Here is a 20,300-nt window from a genome sequence, read left to right as displayed (position 1 = left end):
GTTATCGTTAGTGTTCTTCCTCTTCTGCCAATGATGTCAATGGCAGCCCATAGAACCGTACGTAGGAAAGTTATGAAATTTGGCACACATGTAGACACCAGTCTTATGGCAACTTTGGTGTGTCTAGCTCAAACCTTCTAGCTCCACCAGTCCAAACTATTTGAGGGGCAAGTTGGCACAAAATATGAACTGTACGTAGGAAAGTTATGAAATTTGGCACACATGTAGACATGTAGAGGCCAGTCTTATAAGTTACTATAGCAACTTTGGTGTGTCTAGCTCAAACACTCTAAACACCAGTCCAAATCAAATTCTAGTATTTGAAGGGTGGGTTGGCACACACTATGTATTGGGTGCTAATATCAGAATCAGCTCCACAGTGACACACAGACACAGACACACACAGACATTTCACAACGTTTCATGACCGCGCCACTTAGTTGCCACGAGATTTTCACGTTAAGTTCAGTATTTTACGAATGCAATGCCATATCGCTACGAAACTTGGTGTGGTTCATCAGCGACATGTTCTGAGCGCATCTGATCGGCTTGACCCCGGAATCGCTGCTTGCAGCTATATTTCCATTTGTGTTTATTAATCACTCTTTAAATATTTTAAACCGAGCAATTCATATAAATTTAAATTTAAATAAATCCAACATCAAATTTAACATCCAGAATTACAACTTCGCAAAACAGTTAGCAATTTTTCTGAAGAAAAATTAACGTCTGCTTTCTCTGAGAGAAGATGAGACGAGAGATTTCCTGGCTTATTGTATCTTCAGCTGTGGAGAAAACCCTCTCAGATGGGGTAGATTTGCTTCATTGTTGTAGCTTTGGAAATGAATCCACACTTTAGACTTTTTTTTAGACATGTTTAACACAAAGCGTACCTCAGCACAGCAGCACGAGTGACTGATTTCTGTGGTAAGCTGCGTTAATTTGGTTGCATAACTGTAAACAATGTAAACAATTAATAGTCAAGTAAGACATTTCAATTCAAGTTTATTTGTATATCGCTTTTTACAATTGACATTGTCTCAAAGCAGCTTTACAGAACATAAACATAGAACAAAGAACATAAACATAGAAGATGGCTATTTAAAGTGACCTTTCCCAGCGCTTTGCCAGTCATCGCATCGGAACCGCGTTTGGAACCGAAACTTAAAAATTCCGCACAGATCCGGTTCTTGTTAAAAAACAGAACCGGTTCTGAATAAGAACCGGTTTTCGGTTCCCAACCCTAGAAGCATGTCCCACAGCCATGGGCGTAAATCCCCCCCATCCGAGTATTTCCCCCCAAAAAAAATTATTTAAAAAATATTGCACTCTTATTGTGAAAAATATATGTATGTATAAATTGTAAGCAGTTGAACTCCATTAAGTAGGGTATTTTATTCACTTTAAATGAAGCAATTCTCTTTAATGTAGTTGATGCAGATTCATTCATAAATTAGTTGCGGCAAAAATGCTGATTACCGATGTAATTTTCCATGAATCTGCTATATTAGTGATTAAAATATTACTTATCTGGTTAACGTTAGCTTGTTTACAATAGCTTGTTAACATTAACGGTAGGGGTGGCACGGTTCACAAAACCCACAGTTCGGTTCGTATCACAGTTTTAGGGTCATGGTTTTCGGTTCTGTACGGTTCTTGTTGTTATTTTTTCTTTTCATCTTCAACACTCCAGAAATTTCCTTCAGCATTTGATATATAGCTCATTAGCTTAATTATCCACAATTTAGGATACAATATTAACATTTTTGTAATGTAATGCACTAACTGAAATTGACTTGACTTTAAGCACATTATTGGGACCATCTCTGAGTAAAAGCTAGGTGAGATTTTGATACAGCAAGAGAGAAGTCATTGATGATGAAATGCTTTTCGTTTATTTGGCAAAAAAAAGGAGAATATGTATTATCTCTACAGGAACTTGTGCCTTTTTAGCACACAAAGACTGAAATTAACTTCAGTGTACCTCTTACAAAAAAAAAATTAAAGACAAAGAGAGGAACTCTTACAAGCTCTGTCTTTTAAACAAGTCAAAATATTTTAAACATAAATATATTATATAATAAAATAACATATTATGAGGCTATAACAATAGCAAACACCATAATCATAAAGTCAAGCATAAGTTTAACCATCTTAACACAACTGTCATATTAGAAGTGTTGCCATTAGCATAGTGAATGCATTTTGCACAATGCTTGCACACAGTCACAGTTCTATTTACTGTTTTATTTCCATTGTCATCGTAAGTAACATGAAATCCAAAATGTTCCCACACACCGGATTTGAAAGACGCGGGCGCATCCGCCAACTCTGGGCCTTCATTATCTCCTCCACTTGCCATTTCTGCAGCACTCCTTACTCAACTTTTACTGTCTATATGTATGTTCGTGCAAAACTGTCTGAGGCGAAACTGAGCATGGGGCTACACACGAACCGGACCGAGACAAGCGAACCGAATGGTTCGGGTGTTTTTTCATGTACCGTGCCACTCCTAATTAACGGCCACAATTAGCATATTGTTTAGCTGTGCATTTACTAAATGAGCACTGTGCTACAGTACGTCCGAACTGACCCCACCGTGTTTTTTATATAGCCAATTTCTATTGTAATTAAGTGTCTTTAATTAATTTTAAATAAAAATTTAAACCTTGTTTTTATTGTTGTGATTATTTTTGATAGTTTTACTTTCTTTGAAGAAAAACTTTGAAAATAACCATAATGTCTCCATGCTACAATAATAATGATAAAAGCTAATTTTTTCACTGTGGGGACATATCTTTTATAAGTACAATTAGTCCATTTGTGTGTCCCCCCTTCAAAAATTGCTCATGAGAAATTTTATATTTATTGTCCCCCCTGACTGTTAAATGAAATTTACGCCCATGCCCACAGCCCCATGATTTTCCCATTAATTCTGCGTCTCGGTCCGCTCTGAACAGCTGAAAGTTCAGCAGATGTCGCACGCTGTCCGTCATGGCATTGTTCAGACAGGTTTCCTGTGAAACACAGTGCAGCAAATTGTGAAAAATTTCTTCATTTTCTGGGAGAGCAGAAGGAGTTCGCCAGTTGGATGCTAGGCAGCGACATTAGAAATTTGCGATGTCTAAGCTTCATGCGCACACAGGCTTGCTTCCGCTGTCTGTGCATCTTGAAGCATTTGATCAGCGCCCTCTTGAAGCGGTTGATCAATTCAATTATATTTTCTTTCTATAGCACTTTTAACAAAGTGCATTACAGGAATGTAAAAAATCATTATGATTATTTTACAAAATAACTCAATTAAATTAATTGCAATGAAATTACAGTTTAAAATTGAAGTTTATATTTATCGCTGTATACATTTATATTTATAGCAAACCAAAGGCAATGGTGGCAAAAAACTCCCTGACATGCAGAAAAAAATCCTTGAATTCATTATGGATGTAACATAAATTTTTTCCTGCTGAAGTCACCAATGTTCAGTGACACTGACTCTGGCAACAGAAATTCAAATCCATCTCTATAGTTAATGTGCTTGCAAAGCACATTCTTATTCTCTTGCATACTTATTATTATTATTATTATTATTATTATTATTATTATTACAGTATTATTTTGGATTAAAGCGTTTTGGATTAAAAGGCTTACATATTCCAGTTCCTTAGACTCTTGGGGATTTTTTACAAGCATTTGTTTTGGAAAATATTACCCCAGTGATGAAAGGTAAGCACCGCCTATTTCCGGTGACTATCAACTTGGATTAAATTAGTATGATGGCTATAAATCATATTATGCTATGTGTGTGGGCTTAATAAAATCCAGAGAGTCTAAGCTTTCAAACAATATAACATTTAACCGTGTATTTAATGCTTAAAACTCTTGGTGGCGTGCCTTGGACAGCACGGCGGTCACATATGTTGTTGTTTCTGCCATTTGTATAACTTTTTGTTATAACAAATGCTATCAGTGTAGTTTTTATAATTTTTTATTTCACTTTAAACTAATGTCCTTTTAAGAACAGCAACGGCTCTTTTAAGAGCCACCCATTAATTACAATTAAGCACATTTTTTCTTTGTCTCCTCACATTACATAATTTTTTACATATTTTTTTAAACATATGACACGTATATCACAAAGAATGATAAGAATGACTTTAATAAAATAAAGCTTGGGTATTGTTAGACGTGCCATTCTTCACATTAGTGAATTAATACATAAAACCTAGGATGGCCTAGTGGATAGCGAATCCGTTTAGCATGCAGAGATTCGTGGTTCGAATCCACCCTTGGACAGTTTTTATTTGTTCTAAAACTTTATAATAAAGGTTCATTAGTTGACATTAGTTACCACATGACTTAACATGAACTAATAATGAACTGCACTTCTACAGCATTTATTAATTTTGTTCATGTTAATTTCAACATTTACTAATACATTATTAACACCGTGTTAACATTACTTAATATACTGTGAACTAACATGAACAAAGAATAAACTTTATTTTAACAAAGATTACTAAATACAATAATTTATTGCTCATGGTTAGTAAATGTTAGTTAATACATTACATTTGAATCCTTATTGTAATGTGATTATATTTTTTCCCAGTAAAATCAGTGATTGATGCTTTAGTTCAAGATCTTCATGGCACTTGTTTCAGGAAAAGCTCTTTTGTTGCAGGTGAGAAACTAGTCTGCAAATATAACCATAGTAACTGTGCAGCCATACCCTAGCAACCATGTAGTGCACCTTACGAACCATATTACAATATAAAGAAGCCATATCTCAGTTACACAACATAAAACACTCAGCACGATGAGGGGAACTGACGTCACGTGTAGCCCCGCCCCCAAAATAAGCAAAATCAAAAATTTAGCACAACGTGGACATGTGACATATCAAAACACTCAGCACGATGAGGGGGACTAACGTCACGTGCATGCACATTCACATTTTCTTTAGGAAATGTACCGTTCTAGTTTGAGTGTTACTAGCCACAGCAAACCCAAGGTTCTCCAGACTGTCTATGAGGGGTCATCATCTGCAGGAGTGAGCAGGCTCCAAGAGATTTATCAGAATATATCAGGCAGGGCAGAGACCAGAAGTGGTCAGGAATGCTGGTATCTCAGGAGTGGTGTATGTAACTCGAGACGGAGAGAGAAAAAAATAAACAGAATATTGGGTATACAACCATCAAACTGTTGACATGCTGTTTTGCACACTGTTTTTACTGTTTTGCACAATACTTTACATTTCCTCATGTAACTACTGCTAATAATACTGTGTTCATTCCAGTATTTCTGCAAACGTAATATTGTTTGAACATACAGTATTTACACTTTTCGGCCCTGTTTTTGTTTTTTATCTTTTGTGTTGTCTTTTGTGAAATGTCTTCTATTTTTTATTAGTCTTTTGTCCAGCACTGTCTTTCTGTCTTTTTGTCTCGTCTTGCCTTGCACTGTTTGCATCAGGTTGCACAGATGCACTTTATGTGGCCAGGACTACTTACTTAAGGCCTTAGCTCTGTCTTTGTTTTATGTAGCACCATGGTTCTGGAGAAACTTTGTCTCATTTCACTGTGTACTGCAACAGCTATTTACGATTGAAATGACAATAAAAGCTTCTTGACTTGACTTTTTTGATTACGTAATTGTCGAGGGCAGTGTAGATTTTGTGCAAAGTGCAAGCAGTGCTTCTGTCATGACTAGCTATAACAGCATAGCTAAAAGGGAGAGCCAGAAGGACACAGACATAAAGGCATCCTGGGACATAATTTACACAACCACTTTACTATTACCAAAACCTTAGAGTCCTAATAATGGATCATAAAAAAAACCTTTGCTCATGTTCTGCTTTATAGACCAGTAGAAGTATTTAGTACTTGTTTTCTGTTATTTGTATAAAGCATACTATTCTTCTTTGTTTAAATGATATTATAAATATGCAGGAGCTTTTTAGATCTTTTACAAACTGCATGGATAAAATTCAACAACTTCTAAATCATATTATGCATTGCATGAGAGAAACACTTTCTTCATAAAGATTATGTCATGTATGTAGAAGAATTAAGTCTTGCCATAAAAACCAGGCAGTGAAGGACAAAGTATGTTTATATAAAATGTATTGTCTTAAATTAAAGATGCATAGTCATTAACAAAAAAAAATCAGATTTTGTCAATAAGTTTTATTTTTGTCTGTGTTCTAGTATTTATGAGTAACAACATCTATCAGGTTGCTGATTGTCAATTCTAAAATAACTACTTGGATGAAGTATTTTATGACTCCTGGTCAAATGTGTATCCAGGAAAAAACAAATACATTAACCATTAAAAGCTGGTTGATATTTATGACTTAAGGAGCATGATTCACATAATATTAAATTATATTTTCCTATTTAACCTTTTCTTTTCTGACAGACATTACCGTGCATTGCACCTAGGTTAGTTGCTGTGAGTAAAACCAAGCATCCAGACATGGTAGTTGAGGCTTATAAACATGGGCAACGCAACTTTGGAGAGAACTATGTAAGTAATTTTAGACTGCCTAATTTATTTTAATATCACTGTTGTATGCTGGCTCTGTAATGATTTTATAATTTTTATATTTTGATATCTCTTCATAGGTAAATGAGCTTGTGGAGAAAGCCTCTCACCCTCTGGTAAGTAGTCCTTATTGAAAATGGCCATAATATGTCTTGGCTAAACACTTTAACAATAAATTTCAGGAGACTTTCATAAACTTGTAAATAATGGCAAGTAGAATATTTTACCCACATTGTTTGATGTTTTTATCTTAGATTTTGACATTGTGCCCTGAAATCAAATGGCATTTCATTGGACATCTACAGAAGGGCAACGTTAATAAACTATTAGGTAAGCAGATTAGATCGATCTTAATGGGTCAAGCAATTATTTATTTATTTGCTTTTTTTTTAAAATTCATTATTCTCAAAAAAGACCCATATTGAACATGTACATGTAAAAATTCTTCTATTATATATTGATTTTTTTTCCCCTTTTTGAATTGACTTATAGGTGTTCCAAATCTTTACATGGTTGAGACAATTGACTCTGTAAAACTGGCTGACAAACTTAACAGTTCGTGGCAGAAATTACGATCTTCTAACACCCAGGGGTTAAAGGTCATGGTACAGATCAACACCAGCGGCGAGGAAAGTGTGTGCTCATTTAATCAGAGTCTGTTATTGTGTTTTTATTCACTTGTGGTTGTCTTACTTCATTTTTCAAGTGATTCCAAGCATGGTAGTTAATCAAGTGTGAGAGCAAGAGTCCTAAAGAATAAATATTTGTTTAATTTTGGGTTGGGGGGCACAAAAATTATTTCTGCATTTGTTCATACATTTCTTATAACACAAATTAATGATAGTCTTATGCTTAGATTGCTGAGCCACTCTAATTATTTATCTGATAAGGCGTATTTAGAAAAAGGTCTGTGTAGATTCCAAAATGAAATAATAATAATTATATTAATTATTTCATAAAAAATTATTTTCCACAAACTAGTGTAATATACAGTACATCACAGTCTTAGAAGATTTCCTAACCCAAATATTAGTAATGAATCAGTAGTATGGGATATAACTTTATTGTTTATTCTTTGTGCTCCATTAGACAAACATGGCCTGAATCCTGATGAAACTGTTGATACAGTGAAGCACATTGTATCTAATTGCCCTGCTTTGGTCTTCTCTGGACTCATGACTATTGGTCGTTATGGTTATGATCTCAGTGAAGGCCCCAATCCAGATTTTCAGGTACAATTACGTTATTCACTTCCTTTTTAGTTTAAAAATGATTGGGCATATATTCCTCCCATGCTTTCTACGATTTAGGAGATGACAAAACTTCTGTCTGGTGAGTGGTGAAAATTGCTCAACGTTACGTTACCACCTCCCAACAATTATAGAAAGCCACAGTAAATGCTTTTGTGGATAGGAATAGTTTTTTTGGCACATCCCACAGATGCTTGATCAGATTGAGATAAGGGGAATCAAACATGTGAAGCACTGTGAGCACTTTGTCATGTTTTTCAAACCATTCTTGTACAATTTTTGCTGTGTGACTGGGATCACTATCCTGCTGAAATAGGCCACTGCAGGAATACCTGGAGGGTGTACTTGGTTTACAACAATGTTTAGGTAGTAGGTGCATGTCATAGAAATATGGACATTAATGCACTAATCCATTAAACCATTTTATACCAGGAGCACAACACAAGACCAACTCATTTAGAGATTGGTCACTTGTCAAATTGCTTATTCCTTATGCTTGACCATTTCGTTTTCTTCGAACACATCAATTTTATGAAATGTGGAAATTTAAATTTGTTGGCCACTGGTAAAAATGCTTTATTGGCAAGTGCAACAGCATCTATTAGACATTGAATATCAGCAACTAAGCACTGTAGCAACTCGACACTGTGGAGGGCTGAGCTCAGATGCGATATTAGTAAAGTGTCAAGCAAAAAGACAACAAAAAGATATGTTTTCAGCAGGCAAACAATGGAGATGTGCAGTCAATATAAATGAGCTAACAGAACAACACAAAACAAAACCAAGAAGCAGAAAAGGGTTCACTTCTTGGTACAGTTAGGGGTGCTGGTGTTTGCTCGCCTTTGAGGGAGGCAGCGCAGCTTCGGCAATGGTAGCGGATCTCAGCCTGGCACCAGAAGTAATGTGTTGACCCAGAGTCTGGCGGTGTTCAGCAGCATTAGTGGCAGAAGTCCTCCTGGTCCCCTTGTCAGTTGTTCCATTTAGCACCACCACTGTAGGAGCGATATAACGTTGTTGAAAGGTGACACTGCAGTCACAGCACAAAATTGCATTTAAGCCTTTGAGGAGAACAACAACTCTAAAATTTATGAGAAATCAGCAATTAGAATGATTTCTGAAGAATCAAATGACACTGAAGACTGGTGTAATGGATGATATAAATTCAGCTTTGTAAAGTCTATTAAATCAGAAAGGCATTGTAATAATGTAATAAAACAGGGAGCTTAAGTGTAGTTGAAAAATCTTGCAGGATAATTTTGGTTAAAACAACTAGATTCACTGATTTCACTTTAATTTCTACCCTGCACATTCATCAATCCTATGTACACACAGCACTTTGTCTACTCTGGGCTATTGAAGCCATACCCACTCTAATCCTGCACACAACAAATAATGTCAAAAAACCTCTATCTTGGTAAGTATTTACATATTACATTGTTATATTTAAAACTTCCTTGTGCTTTTTGTATTTACAATTGTAAAATTTTGTTGCACAATAGCTTACACACACACAGACATAAAATATAAAAAGAATATCCCCACAATCAATCCTGCTTACTCACCCTCCTCCCCATCCGGGCTCTGACCATCACAGAAATATTGATTCCACATGTTTGCACTTTTTTTTGGCATATATTTACTTTTGTAAATATATTTTTTATTTTTATATTTTTTTTTAATTAAATATATAAAATTTATTAACATTTTATTTGGCAAATTCCAAAATATGTTTCTGCAGTAGCCTCAAATTGTCAATGAAATAGTACTAGCTTACATTTAGCATATCTGATTTACTAGCCAGTAAATCAGATATGCTAAATGTAAGCTAGTACTATTTCATTGACAATTTGAGGCTAGCTTCCCAAGCTGTTTCAAGCTCATACTCTTTTTCTTCTATCCTCTGCTAGACAGTTTTCTGTTATTATACAGAAGTTTTGACACATTACTATATTTAATGTTTTTAAAAAAGTCTCTTATGATCATCAAGCCTGCATTTGATCAAAAATACAGGACAGAACAGTTTGTGAAATGTTGTGAAATTTTATTATTACAATGCCTTTCTGATTTAATAGACTTTACAAAGCTGAATTTTCATCATCCATTACACCAGTCTTCAGTGTCATTTGGTTCTTCAGAAATCATTCTAATTGCTGATTTCTCATAAATTTTAGAGTTATTGTGCTCCTCATATATTTGGTGTAGCCTTTTCTACACCATCTCATATTTGGACACATTTCACCTCATCCAGAGTTGTCAAAATGTAATTTTTTTGCATGTCATCTAATGTCCAAACAAAATGTTTATATGTATTCTTTTGTATGATACAGTTTATATAAATTTCCCTATTTCAATAAATTCCCCAGATAAAGTTCCCATGGAAATTTTCCACCCATTTGCAACCCTACTTGCTACCTAAGTCACATTCATGTTTGTTGGCAGCTCAGTTGATGTGGTCCTTGCAGGCACAAAGTTTATTTTGAACATGGCCAGTGTGTCTGTGCCAGTCACATCTACTCGTAAGATTACTGTAGGCGTTGTCCCATGTCCTTTTATGTTTTTCTTTTTCTTTTTCTTTTTTGGTGAATTTGCATGCATTTGATATTTTGATGTCTGTATAAAAAGGTTTATCTTAAACTCGAATTGCCTTCATGGTCATGGAGTTTTTTCTTTTCTTCAAGTAGCTAGATTTTCAAACAGGAGCTACAGTGTTCGGTATGTCCAAACAGTATACAAAACACAGTCTTCCTCTCAAGCCCAACTTTCTTATGTTTAAAATGTCTCTTGGTTCATATATACAAGCACTATGCTGTATGTAAGCCCTCACCCTTCTTGGCATTTGTTGGTGTTTGGAGTGCAGGCATTGACCTTGCGTACTCATACCACCTCACCAGGGCTTGGGAACACCATGAGTCTAGGCCGGCGAGTGAGGTAAACCAGCCCCTCACTTAGTCGGGGTCTATTTCTGTACTTAACCCATACATAAGACGCACCGTATTATAAGGCGCATGCTAATACCTACGGTCCACAAAAAAAGGTAACGGAAGCAAAACAGTGAGTTTAGTTGAACTTTATTCTATTCTATATCTTTATACTATTTAAAAAGACACACATACTACACATATTTTTTAATCAATCTTCTCCCACAAATCCATCAAAGTCCTTATCTACTGTGTTTTCTTAACTTGGCACAGTTCATTTTCTTGCTTCCACCACTTCCGAACCATAGATTCATTGATGTTGAATTCTTTCACAGCTGCTCTATTCCCATTTACAACCATGTAACTGATAGCCTGTAGCTTGAATTGTGCATCGTAACTATCTGATTTTTATTGGCGGATGACAAATAACTTAACGTGCATTTACCGCCACCTACTGGACTGGAGTGTGGAGCACATAATGGTTAGGAAGAAACAAATGTTGTTTTGCAACATACCAGTAGTATACCTACCAGAGGCGTGGCGGAGGTAAGCGTACGTAGTGTATGTATTACGTCCCTGTGTAAGCGGGAAATGGTCCGACAGTCAATCGAGCGGAGTACTTACACCAAAGTCGCACATGTTTACAGATTTTTGGAACTCGGTGCACACAAGGCGCACCCGATTATTAGGCGCATGGCCGATTTTTGAGAAAATGTAAGGCTTTTAGGTGCACCTAAAATACTGTACACAGCTTTCACAAAATCTTTGTCTAGACCATGCATCAGCTTAGCATAATAAGGAAACAGTTTTCTGGGAAAGCATGGTTCATACCAAACCCCTCCTTTTGACACACACCTCCCCTTCTTCCACGCAAGTCTCTCCTCCGGTGTCGAAGTGGTCTGTAAATTCTGTAAAAGTCTGTAAAGTGGTCTGTAAAGTCTGCTGTTGGAAAAACAACTCTCTCTGCCATAGCCACCCAATTCAGTGGAGTACTATAGATTTTCATCTTCAAATTGACGGAGACCATTGCATCTGCTGTAGGGGCCCAGCTATTGCCTCCTCTAACATTTTGCAGCCATGGCCCAATGTCCTTCCAAGGATGATCATTGCTTGTGGACAGAGAGATATGTGGGACCAATTCCTCAATATTGCCTGCTCTCCTACAAGATAAATCTACCTCTTCTGCACAGCAGTGCTCATCCCAAAACATCATCTTTTCAATCATATTTTTTAATATCAACATCTGTTTCCTCTAGGTTTATGAAGCATTCTGTATCATATAGCACATCCGAGTCTCCTATATGTACAGTATGTGTGCTGTGCATTGCAGATTCTCCGGTTGCATATATTTAAACTAAATATATGCAACCTGAGAATCTGCAATGCACTGCACAGGGATAGTGAGTTGATTTGCTTTCTCAATGAGCTACAGATTTACTGCCTTCATTGTGGAGCTGCATAGATTCCATACATAGACAAAATCTAAGGGCTTGGGGTCATTTAATCCAGGTCCTATTGAATGCAGGTATCTTCCAATCATTTTTGCCATTTCATGAAACTCATCTGCTTTAATTAATGATCTCCCTGCTCCCGAATCTACCAAGAATGTGATAGGAGTACCATTTACATGTACAGTCAAGGTAGGCTTTTCAGCATACGTTTCAGCAGTATATTTAGCATATGTTCCTTCCGGAAATGTGTTGCCGAAATTCAATAGCAGATTTTATTACTTCTATATTAGTATCAGAACTTGGGGTAAGCTTAAGCATGTATTCTTTGCCAAGCATAGGAAAATACTTACCTGACCGTTTTAGACAGCTCTCTGCACCCTTCAACTACTCTCAATAACCCATCACTCAAACTTCCCCATCTATATACTTCTTAGGCCAATCCCAGGCCCAATGATCATTTTCGCCACAGACAAAACCTCCAATTCCTCTACCTTGTCCCCGGCTTCTCCCTTGACCTCGGCTTCAGGAGCATTGTACAGCCAACATTTGGAGCAGCGCCTTTTGGGCAGTGTGTGCTTTTTCAGGTTCAGTAGTTTGCTGGTATAGCATGCTGCTCAATCAAACTCAATTTCCCAGTGTCCCAGGTGATGCATGTATTTTTCAACTTCTTTGTGATATCTTCCTTAAGTCCATTCATGAAACTGTTCATCAAATGTGCCTCATGGTAACTCATTCACCTTCTAGATTCTCAGGTATCTGCTGTCAGTCATCGGTGTGTCACGTCAGACATTAAGTGACTGACTTAGAGTCCTGTTGTTTACACATAGAGATGTGGGTCATATCCATTCTGAATGGGAATGCAAGCTTACATGCATTACGTAAGCACACAATCATGTCTTATGTGTGTTGTCCCTATGAGCCCAGCAAGTATTTATTATAGACACAACCCCTAATATCACCGGCTAACTTCCGTCCAAGCTCCTAAGAAGTCAGACGTCAAGTCACGTCACAACTGCTTTTGTACCTCTTCAATTTTGGTGATAGTCCAATGGTGGTGAACAAGGGCTTGGTGGCCATCTGACCCTGCTACTTCCACCATGGGGAGCTGAGCTGTTGAGTCCAGAGTTCCCTTTTTTCCTGTTTGCATCAATGGAACGTATTGGCCATCTGGTCCACTTCGGCATCATTCTTGTCGATCGTGGAAGATAAGGGATCGCCTGGGGGCTGTTTTCCTAATACCTTTTTAGATAGAATGCTCACCAGTGACTTTTCACCAGTGCTTCGGACATTGTAGCCTGGGGGCTGGTCCTCAGTGTCATGTAAAGTTGATGCCTGGTCTTCTGTGGGTGGGGTTGTTAGAACTTAAAGCAGTGTACCAAATGAGGATAGAGGTGGTGGAGAAGGAGTGGAGATCTTGCATCCAGGTCATTATCTATAATAGATAATTCATTTGTAATGGATAATTCAGGACACCTGAATATCATGATTATGTGCAAGTTTATTGCTAACCTTAGACTGGACTATAGACTATTCCATTTATCAAACCTGACAAATCTACATGTTGTCCCTTTGATTCATTTTTTTTTTTGCAACACTTCCATCTGACATTTGCTGAAACTTCCCTTTTCAGGAAATCCACACTCCTCCACCCACATCACAAACAAATTTTTCTTTAGGAGTCTGCCTGGACAAAAAGAGAAGTTTTTTCTCTCTAATTACTTTCCTTTTAAGTGGAGCTACAATATCTATGGTGTATTAAAACACTGACTCTAAATAGTCAGTCACCTGATCAAGTTCTGTGGGGTCGAGTGCGATCCAATCATGGATGATAATTCTGGGAGACTGTTGGTAAATCTCTCTGCAGTAGTAGATGTAGATGTATGTTTAACACTGTGATGTGGCCGAAACATAATTTAAATGAAATAAGATAATGGTCAGAGACGTCTGATTGAGGTACTGTGACTATATTTTCTATATTTAATTCAAAGGTTAGAACGAGATCAAGAGTGTGACCTCCATTATGAGTGGGTCCTTTTTACATTCTGTTTAACCCCTACTGAATCTAAGATGGAAACATCTGCTGTTCTCAGAGGAACTTCTATCTTATCAAAATGAATATTAAAGTCTCCAACAATTGCTGATTTGTTTAAAGAAACAACTAGTTTTAAAATAAAATCTGCAAATTTGCAGAGGAATTCAGAATATGGTCTAGGACAGAGGTTGGCAACCTTAAACACTCAGAGCCATTTGGACCAGTTTCCCACAGGAAAAAAAACACAGGGAGCCACAAAACCCTTTTGACGTCCAAAATGAAGATGACATTGCATATATCATTTTTTACCTTTATGGAAAGTATAGAAAAAAACTGTAGTGTGTTGCATTTATGAAATTAATGAACTGCTACAGAGTAAACAAAATTTTATTTCAGCAGGCAAACAAAAATATTTTGAACAGTTTGAACGAACCTTAACAAAAAAGACGCTGGGTTGAAGGTTACTTTCAAATAAAATGTTCAATGTCTAATTGAGTCCTCTTCGTATTCATGACATCAAAACTTTTTAAACCAAAAATGCGGCTGCTTCTGTGTGTTGGACTTTGCAAGTCGGCAGTATGACGCATATTTTGAGTGACAAACAAATTAAACACGGTTTATTTTACAAGAGCATCATAATCTTAAAATTTCATTTTTTTAAAAACTAACTAACAAAAATAAAATAAATTTAAATTAAATATTTATTTTCCAAATCTAAAGGGAGCCGCAGCGAGGGATGAAAGAGCCAATTGCGGCTCCGGACTGTGGGTTTCCGACACTTGGTCTAGGAGGACTGTAAATAACAATTAGAGGAAATGACTCCGTAGACTTATTTTTTGTGGCTACATACTGTATGTTATGTTCATATGAAGAAGTTCGAATGAGTTAAACATGTGTCTAGATTCTTGCTTGACGTCTAGCTTATCATCATGAATAACTGCGACACCTCCTCTCCTGCCTGTTAGGCATGGCTTGGGTGGACAAACTTTGTTTAATGCGACAAACTCGTTTGCTTTGACCCATGTTTCTGTTAAATACAGAACAATAAACTTCTGATCAGTAATCATTTCATTAGCCATAAGAGCTTTAGATGCAAGAGATCTTTTTATCAGTTTTATCAGTTATGATTTATCAGTCCTAGCTTCAGATTGAAGTGCATTAGCTATGATCTACTTTTATTAAATATTATTAAACTTTCTGAGTGTTTTTTTGTACTTAAGATAACTTAGGACACAGTCTCTATATTGTGAACTCTGGTTGATGACTCCATGCAGGTAGCAGATGGTCAGATTAGCCTGTTTGTCTGCTCCCTGGCCCAGGCTCTGGATTTTCACAGATTAATTAGGCCTGTTCTTAAGCTATGTTCTATGCTGCAAGAAATGAGATCAGCACCTAAGATTACCTGCTATGTTTGGGGCCCTGGCTCGGGAATACACCTAAACAGATCTGCTGGAGCCCCTAAAGGCCTAACTAATTTCACACGCCTTAAGATTGAGTCTCCTATAACCAGAGCTCTTTTGGGTTTCTCAGCGGGTGCTTCACAGAGGAGAGCAAACCTGTTTGACCTGTGAAGAGGAGTTGTGCTCCCGTGGGCAAGCCTTAGCGCTAGCTTTGGCTTTGTGACTTTCACCCATTCGACCCACTGTGAGGCCAGAGTTGAAGGGTTACTAACTTTGCCTAACGCATCCAAATTTTCCCCTACAGAAACCACACTATTATTGCTATCCCTTTCTAGTGTCTGGATGCACACCTCAAAAGCTAAGATCTTCTCTGTCAGAAAGCTACCTAAAATGCACTTATCACAAGTAAAATGAATGCTAATGATGATGAATTACTAAACATGCTGCAGTTCACACACTGGACAAGCTGAAAGTTTGCCATACTTAATGATTGGATCAGATCGGAATATTAAAAAGATCCGAAGAGTGTTTCCTCCGCTAGCTGTTTGAAAACAGGGAACAAACCAGCTTCTCCCGAAGAAGAGGAATAAAATGAACTGCGATAGAAACGTAAAGAATTTAAAAAACTAAAGTGACAACATAAAATATTAACCAATAAGGGAAAATAAAAAACAGTATAATTTAAACACAGAGACAGGCACAAAAACTCATGGCAAACGATTTAACAATTTATCAATAATTCAATAATAATATAATAATTCAATATAATTCCAAATTCATTGTTTCATCAATGATGTCACGCTGTCCTGGCCCAGATGCAGCAATACAGGTCCAAAGCATGTCCCTACCAAAGCGTGAGGTCCTACCAGCATGATGTTTCACAGATGGTGCAAGGTTCTTATGCTGGAAGAATTATTTTCCTTTCCATTCAATTCCACAAACATGCCTCATTAACATCAGACTTTGATATATTTCTGTACTTTAAATAAAATACGCTGCTCAAAAATAACTAATTGTCATCCCATTGACTGTAATCAGATTGACTCTAATTTGACTTTGAAATTAAATACTAATCCTAGAGGTTCACATAGTTTTGCCTCTCACCAGTATATAATATTGGACCATTTTCCTGGGTTCACTTTGTCTGATTTTGAGACTTGTGTGGAAATCTGATGTTGTTTTGTGTCATTTATGGAGAAATATATTGAAATCTAAATTTTAGATATCGTCGCTGTCGGGTGGAAACCTCCTATGTCCAAATTTTTTCAATTTCATATTTTTTCACATATTGATGCTATTGGTCAGTCTCCACGTGCGTCTGTTATTTTTACAAGTTATTAACCGATCTAAAGTCTTGAAAATAGCTTGAGCACAAAGAAACCCGTGAGCCACGAAGGTAAGTTTGCGAACAGATTAGACTAATTTCCATCTATTAGACAGCCTAATCAGCTTATCGTGTTTTGTATTGCATCACTTATAGCTCTTAAACCTTTACAATAGAGTTTATGAAGATGTATGTAACTACAGTCATTAGCTTTGGTTAACTATTGAAGCCTTGTCTCTTGTCAAAAGGCTCAACGTGACCGCAGACTTTACTGAACACTGCTGGCAGCAGCGACGTCTGTGTCAGTACCATTCTTATCAATGACAGCATTAAAAAAAACATGACTTTGGGAAAATGTTGTGTTAATGTTGGTACACAACAGTATATGATGGCAATATAAGGTATAATTACAACTTTAATACGAGGATTCCCCCCGACAGCGACAATATAATATATGTGTATGTATATATAGATGTAGTTATATTAGTTAGGAATTGTAACATGTTTGGTACAATGTTAAAAGTATAAAACGTTTGAAAAAATTGCTTTGTCTGTAGATCTTGATAATGCGTCGTGAAGAGGTGTGTGAGTGTCTAAAACTTCCACTGGAACATGTTGAGCTCAGTATGGGCATGTCCACAGACTTTGAACATGCGGTGAGTTATTACCCTCATTGTATTTGTTTTTTTTACTCATTACCTAAGCTCTGTTCTTTCAGTGTGAGCCTAATTTCAAGATTAAACATGTAAATGAAAACTGACATAATCCACTCTAAACATTTAACACAACTATGACACAAAGTTATGGCAAATTTAACACAACTATGACACAAAGTTATGGCAAATTTAACACAGAGATATTTCTTCTTCAGATTGAGGTAGGCTCCACTAATATCCGTGTTGGTAGCACCATTTTTGGAACACGTGAATATCCAAACACACCTAGCCCCAGCCCAGAAAAGAAGCCAGAGGTAACATCTGCAGAATCAGCAAAGAAGATGGAACATCTTACAGTAAAAGAGCATTAAATAATAGAAACAGTGATACACACTTAATCCAGATGGTTTAAGTGAACCCAGCCATATGAAAATTAAATATAGACCTGGTCTTCCTAGGAAATGACCAGGCAGAAAATGTGAAGGTAAGTTTCCTATCATCTAGACATAAGTTTGTCTAATTTAAAACAGTTTTACCATTTACAGCATACTATTTCCAAGTTTTATTTAAAAATGTAAAAGATAAACACATTTTGCATTTCTTACCTAAACTGTTTAACTGTGTAACATATGGTCATTGAATGAAGTGTGGATTGCAGTGTTTTCTGTCAGTAGACCACTTTTTCTGTGACTCCTTATGAAATGATGACCTAAAAAAAGAAACTGTCGATATATATGCACGTTTTGCATAATTACTTGTACTGTTGCTGTGAAAACTGTTTTGGAGGAATTGGCATTTGCTATTATTCAAACGTTCCTATATAAACGTTTGTATAAACTTTAAATTTGAAAGGATAAAGAAATATTGGATGTGTGATTTAGAACTTTAAAAACATTTTGTTAATTATGGTTGTATGCCATTTAACCAGAATTTGTTTTTGATATTTTTATGGTGATAAATAAAACAAACTATTTACTATGTGCAAATGCCTCTGAAAGGTAAAATAAATATCAATTCTGAAAAGATAGATATACAGAATAGATATACAGAATTAATTATACAACCTGAATTGTGGAAATCTTGGGACGTTTTTTAAATTTGAATAAAATTGAAACAAAAATACTTTTAAATCACATGAGCCAATATTTCTTCACAATAGAAAATTGATAACAAATGTTTAAATAGAGAAATGTTACACTTTTATCTAATAAATGAGCTCATTTCAAATTTAATGCTTGTTACAGGTCTCAAAAAAGGGCAGTAAATCTCCAGTAAAAGCCATTCAGCTGGTAGAACATCTAGCAACTAAATAAGGTCTGTTACATGTTTATTGGGGGACCTTTATTGGATGCAAAGCATCACATCAGCAATTTTCTGTTAATATTTGATGTGATTTGACTCTCATGTGATTTGAGAGTATTTTAGTTTTCATTTTATTCAAATTTAAAAAAACCTCCCAACATTTTCAGAATTCGTGTGTGTGTGTGTGCACGCATGCTAGAGTACACAATATTCATGGTCTGGAATAACATTTTTTGATCATACGTAGTCACAAGTTTATACAGTCTGATCAAACCAAGACACATTTCTAGCCTAAATCATATGATATATCTGCTCAATTTGCTAAGCAATTTATTTTTTTTACTAAATAAAATCTCTCTCTCTCACTATGTAAAATAAAAACCACAATCTTTACAGCAGCAGGGGTGGAAATATTTAGGTAAGGTTATTATATATATTTCCAGACCTGATTGATCCATCTTGATGCCCTACCCCTGGTTGGAGTCTCATCTTGTCTGGTGTTGCACTCAGAAATTACCCAGACCTATTAGTTCCTCAGGACCTCTTGGGTCCACTCGGCTGTATACCATTGTAGAAAGGACTTTATTTACATTATTTACTGTCCAGTGTCACCCAAATGAGGATGGGTTCCCTTCTAAGCGTGATTCAGGTGGAATTGGAATTATGCAACCAAGAGCTCCTGAGGAACTAATAGGTCAGTGTAATTTCTGAGTTCATAACAGAATTAACACTAATTCCTTCCTGTCTATGTCTTCAAATTTTCACTGATGAAGACCTGAGCACAAAACTGAAACGGCAGGTCTGGAAAAAGGAACCCATGAGTGGTAGGGACAGAGAGAGAATTATTAGGTATGCTTGTAATCATGTGATGGTTAAAGACTAAGTAGATTATGTGCAAAGTGCAGACAGGGACTCTAGCAAGACTAGCGATGATAAAAGGAGAGCCGGAAGATGACACAAACCTGAGGGCTTCCTGGGAAATAAAGCATCTAACCTCTCCACAGTCCGCAAACCTGAGCGACTTGGATGTTTGGATGCTGTCGCCTTGCCAATCTCACAAGTTCACCAAACACTCTAAGCTCAACCTCTGCTAAGAACAATTTCTAGCTACAAACAACTTTGTCATGCACACACAAGGTCAGTCCCTCACACAACCTCTTAATACAATTTTCTATCACGATTCCCTCCTTGGGACAACACACAAAAATATTTTATTAATCATTATCAAGAATTTAACAGATTGGAGATTTAAAGGGCTATAACAGTACACTGGCATCAATCAAGAATACAAGTACATTCTTTCATGCAAAATGGAATTGTTTGTTAAATTATTTCGTTACTGCGCATGTATGACGTGAACACATTTCCACTTCTGATTATTGAGATGAGTCATTTAATAAAAAGTTGTGTGCTGTTCAAAGAAA

At 36.4% G+C, this 20,300-nt stretch overlaps 1 protein-coding gene across 5 annotated transcripts in view; it reads left to right on the top strand.

The window, feature by feature from the left end:
• The window catches only part of LOC113641951 (pyridoxal phosphate binding protein), a 31,397-nt gene extending 11,097 nt beyond the window's left edge, over positions 1 to 20,300 (top strand). For 2 of the 5 annotated variants that reach the window (XM_027145157.2, XM_047807255.1), the window contains exons 2-8: positions 6,418 to 6,525; positions 6,624 to 6,659; positions 6,798 to 6,873; positions 7,036 to 7,176; positions 7,633 to 7,775; positions 17,476 to 17,574; positions 17,790 to 18,556. In XM_027145157.2, the coding sequence (XP_027000958.1) occupies positions 6,418 to 6,525; positions 6,624 to 6,659; positions 6,798 to 6,873; positions 7,036 to 7,176; positions 7,633 to 7,775; positions 17,476 to 17,574; positions 17,790 to 17,945 (759 nt within the window). In that variant the 3' untranslated portion in view covers positions 17,946 to 18,556. Of the gene's footprint in view, positions 1 to 6,417; positions 6,526 to 6,623; positions 6,660 to 6,797; positions 6,874 to 7,035; positions 7,177 to 7,632; positions 7,776 to 17,475; positions 17,575 to 17,789; positions 18,557 to 18,818 lie in introns of those variants that run through there. The other 3 variants (XR_003440435.2, XR_003440433.2, XM_047807256.1) reach the window with 3 other exon arrangements.

The sequence above is a fragment of the Tachysurus fulvidraco genome, chromosome 23 (assembly GCF_022655615.1).
Source record: "Tachysurus fulvidraco isolate hzauxx_2018 chromosome 23, HZAU_PFXX_2.0, whole genome shotgun sequence".
In the NCBI taxonomy this organism is placed as follows: domain Eukaryota; kingdom Metazoa; phylum Chordata; class Actinopteri; order Siluriformes; family Bagridae; genus Tachysurus; species Tachysurus fulvidraco.
Note: the sequence above shows the minus strand (reverse complement) of the source record. Positions and strands in the feature narration are given on the sequence as shown.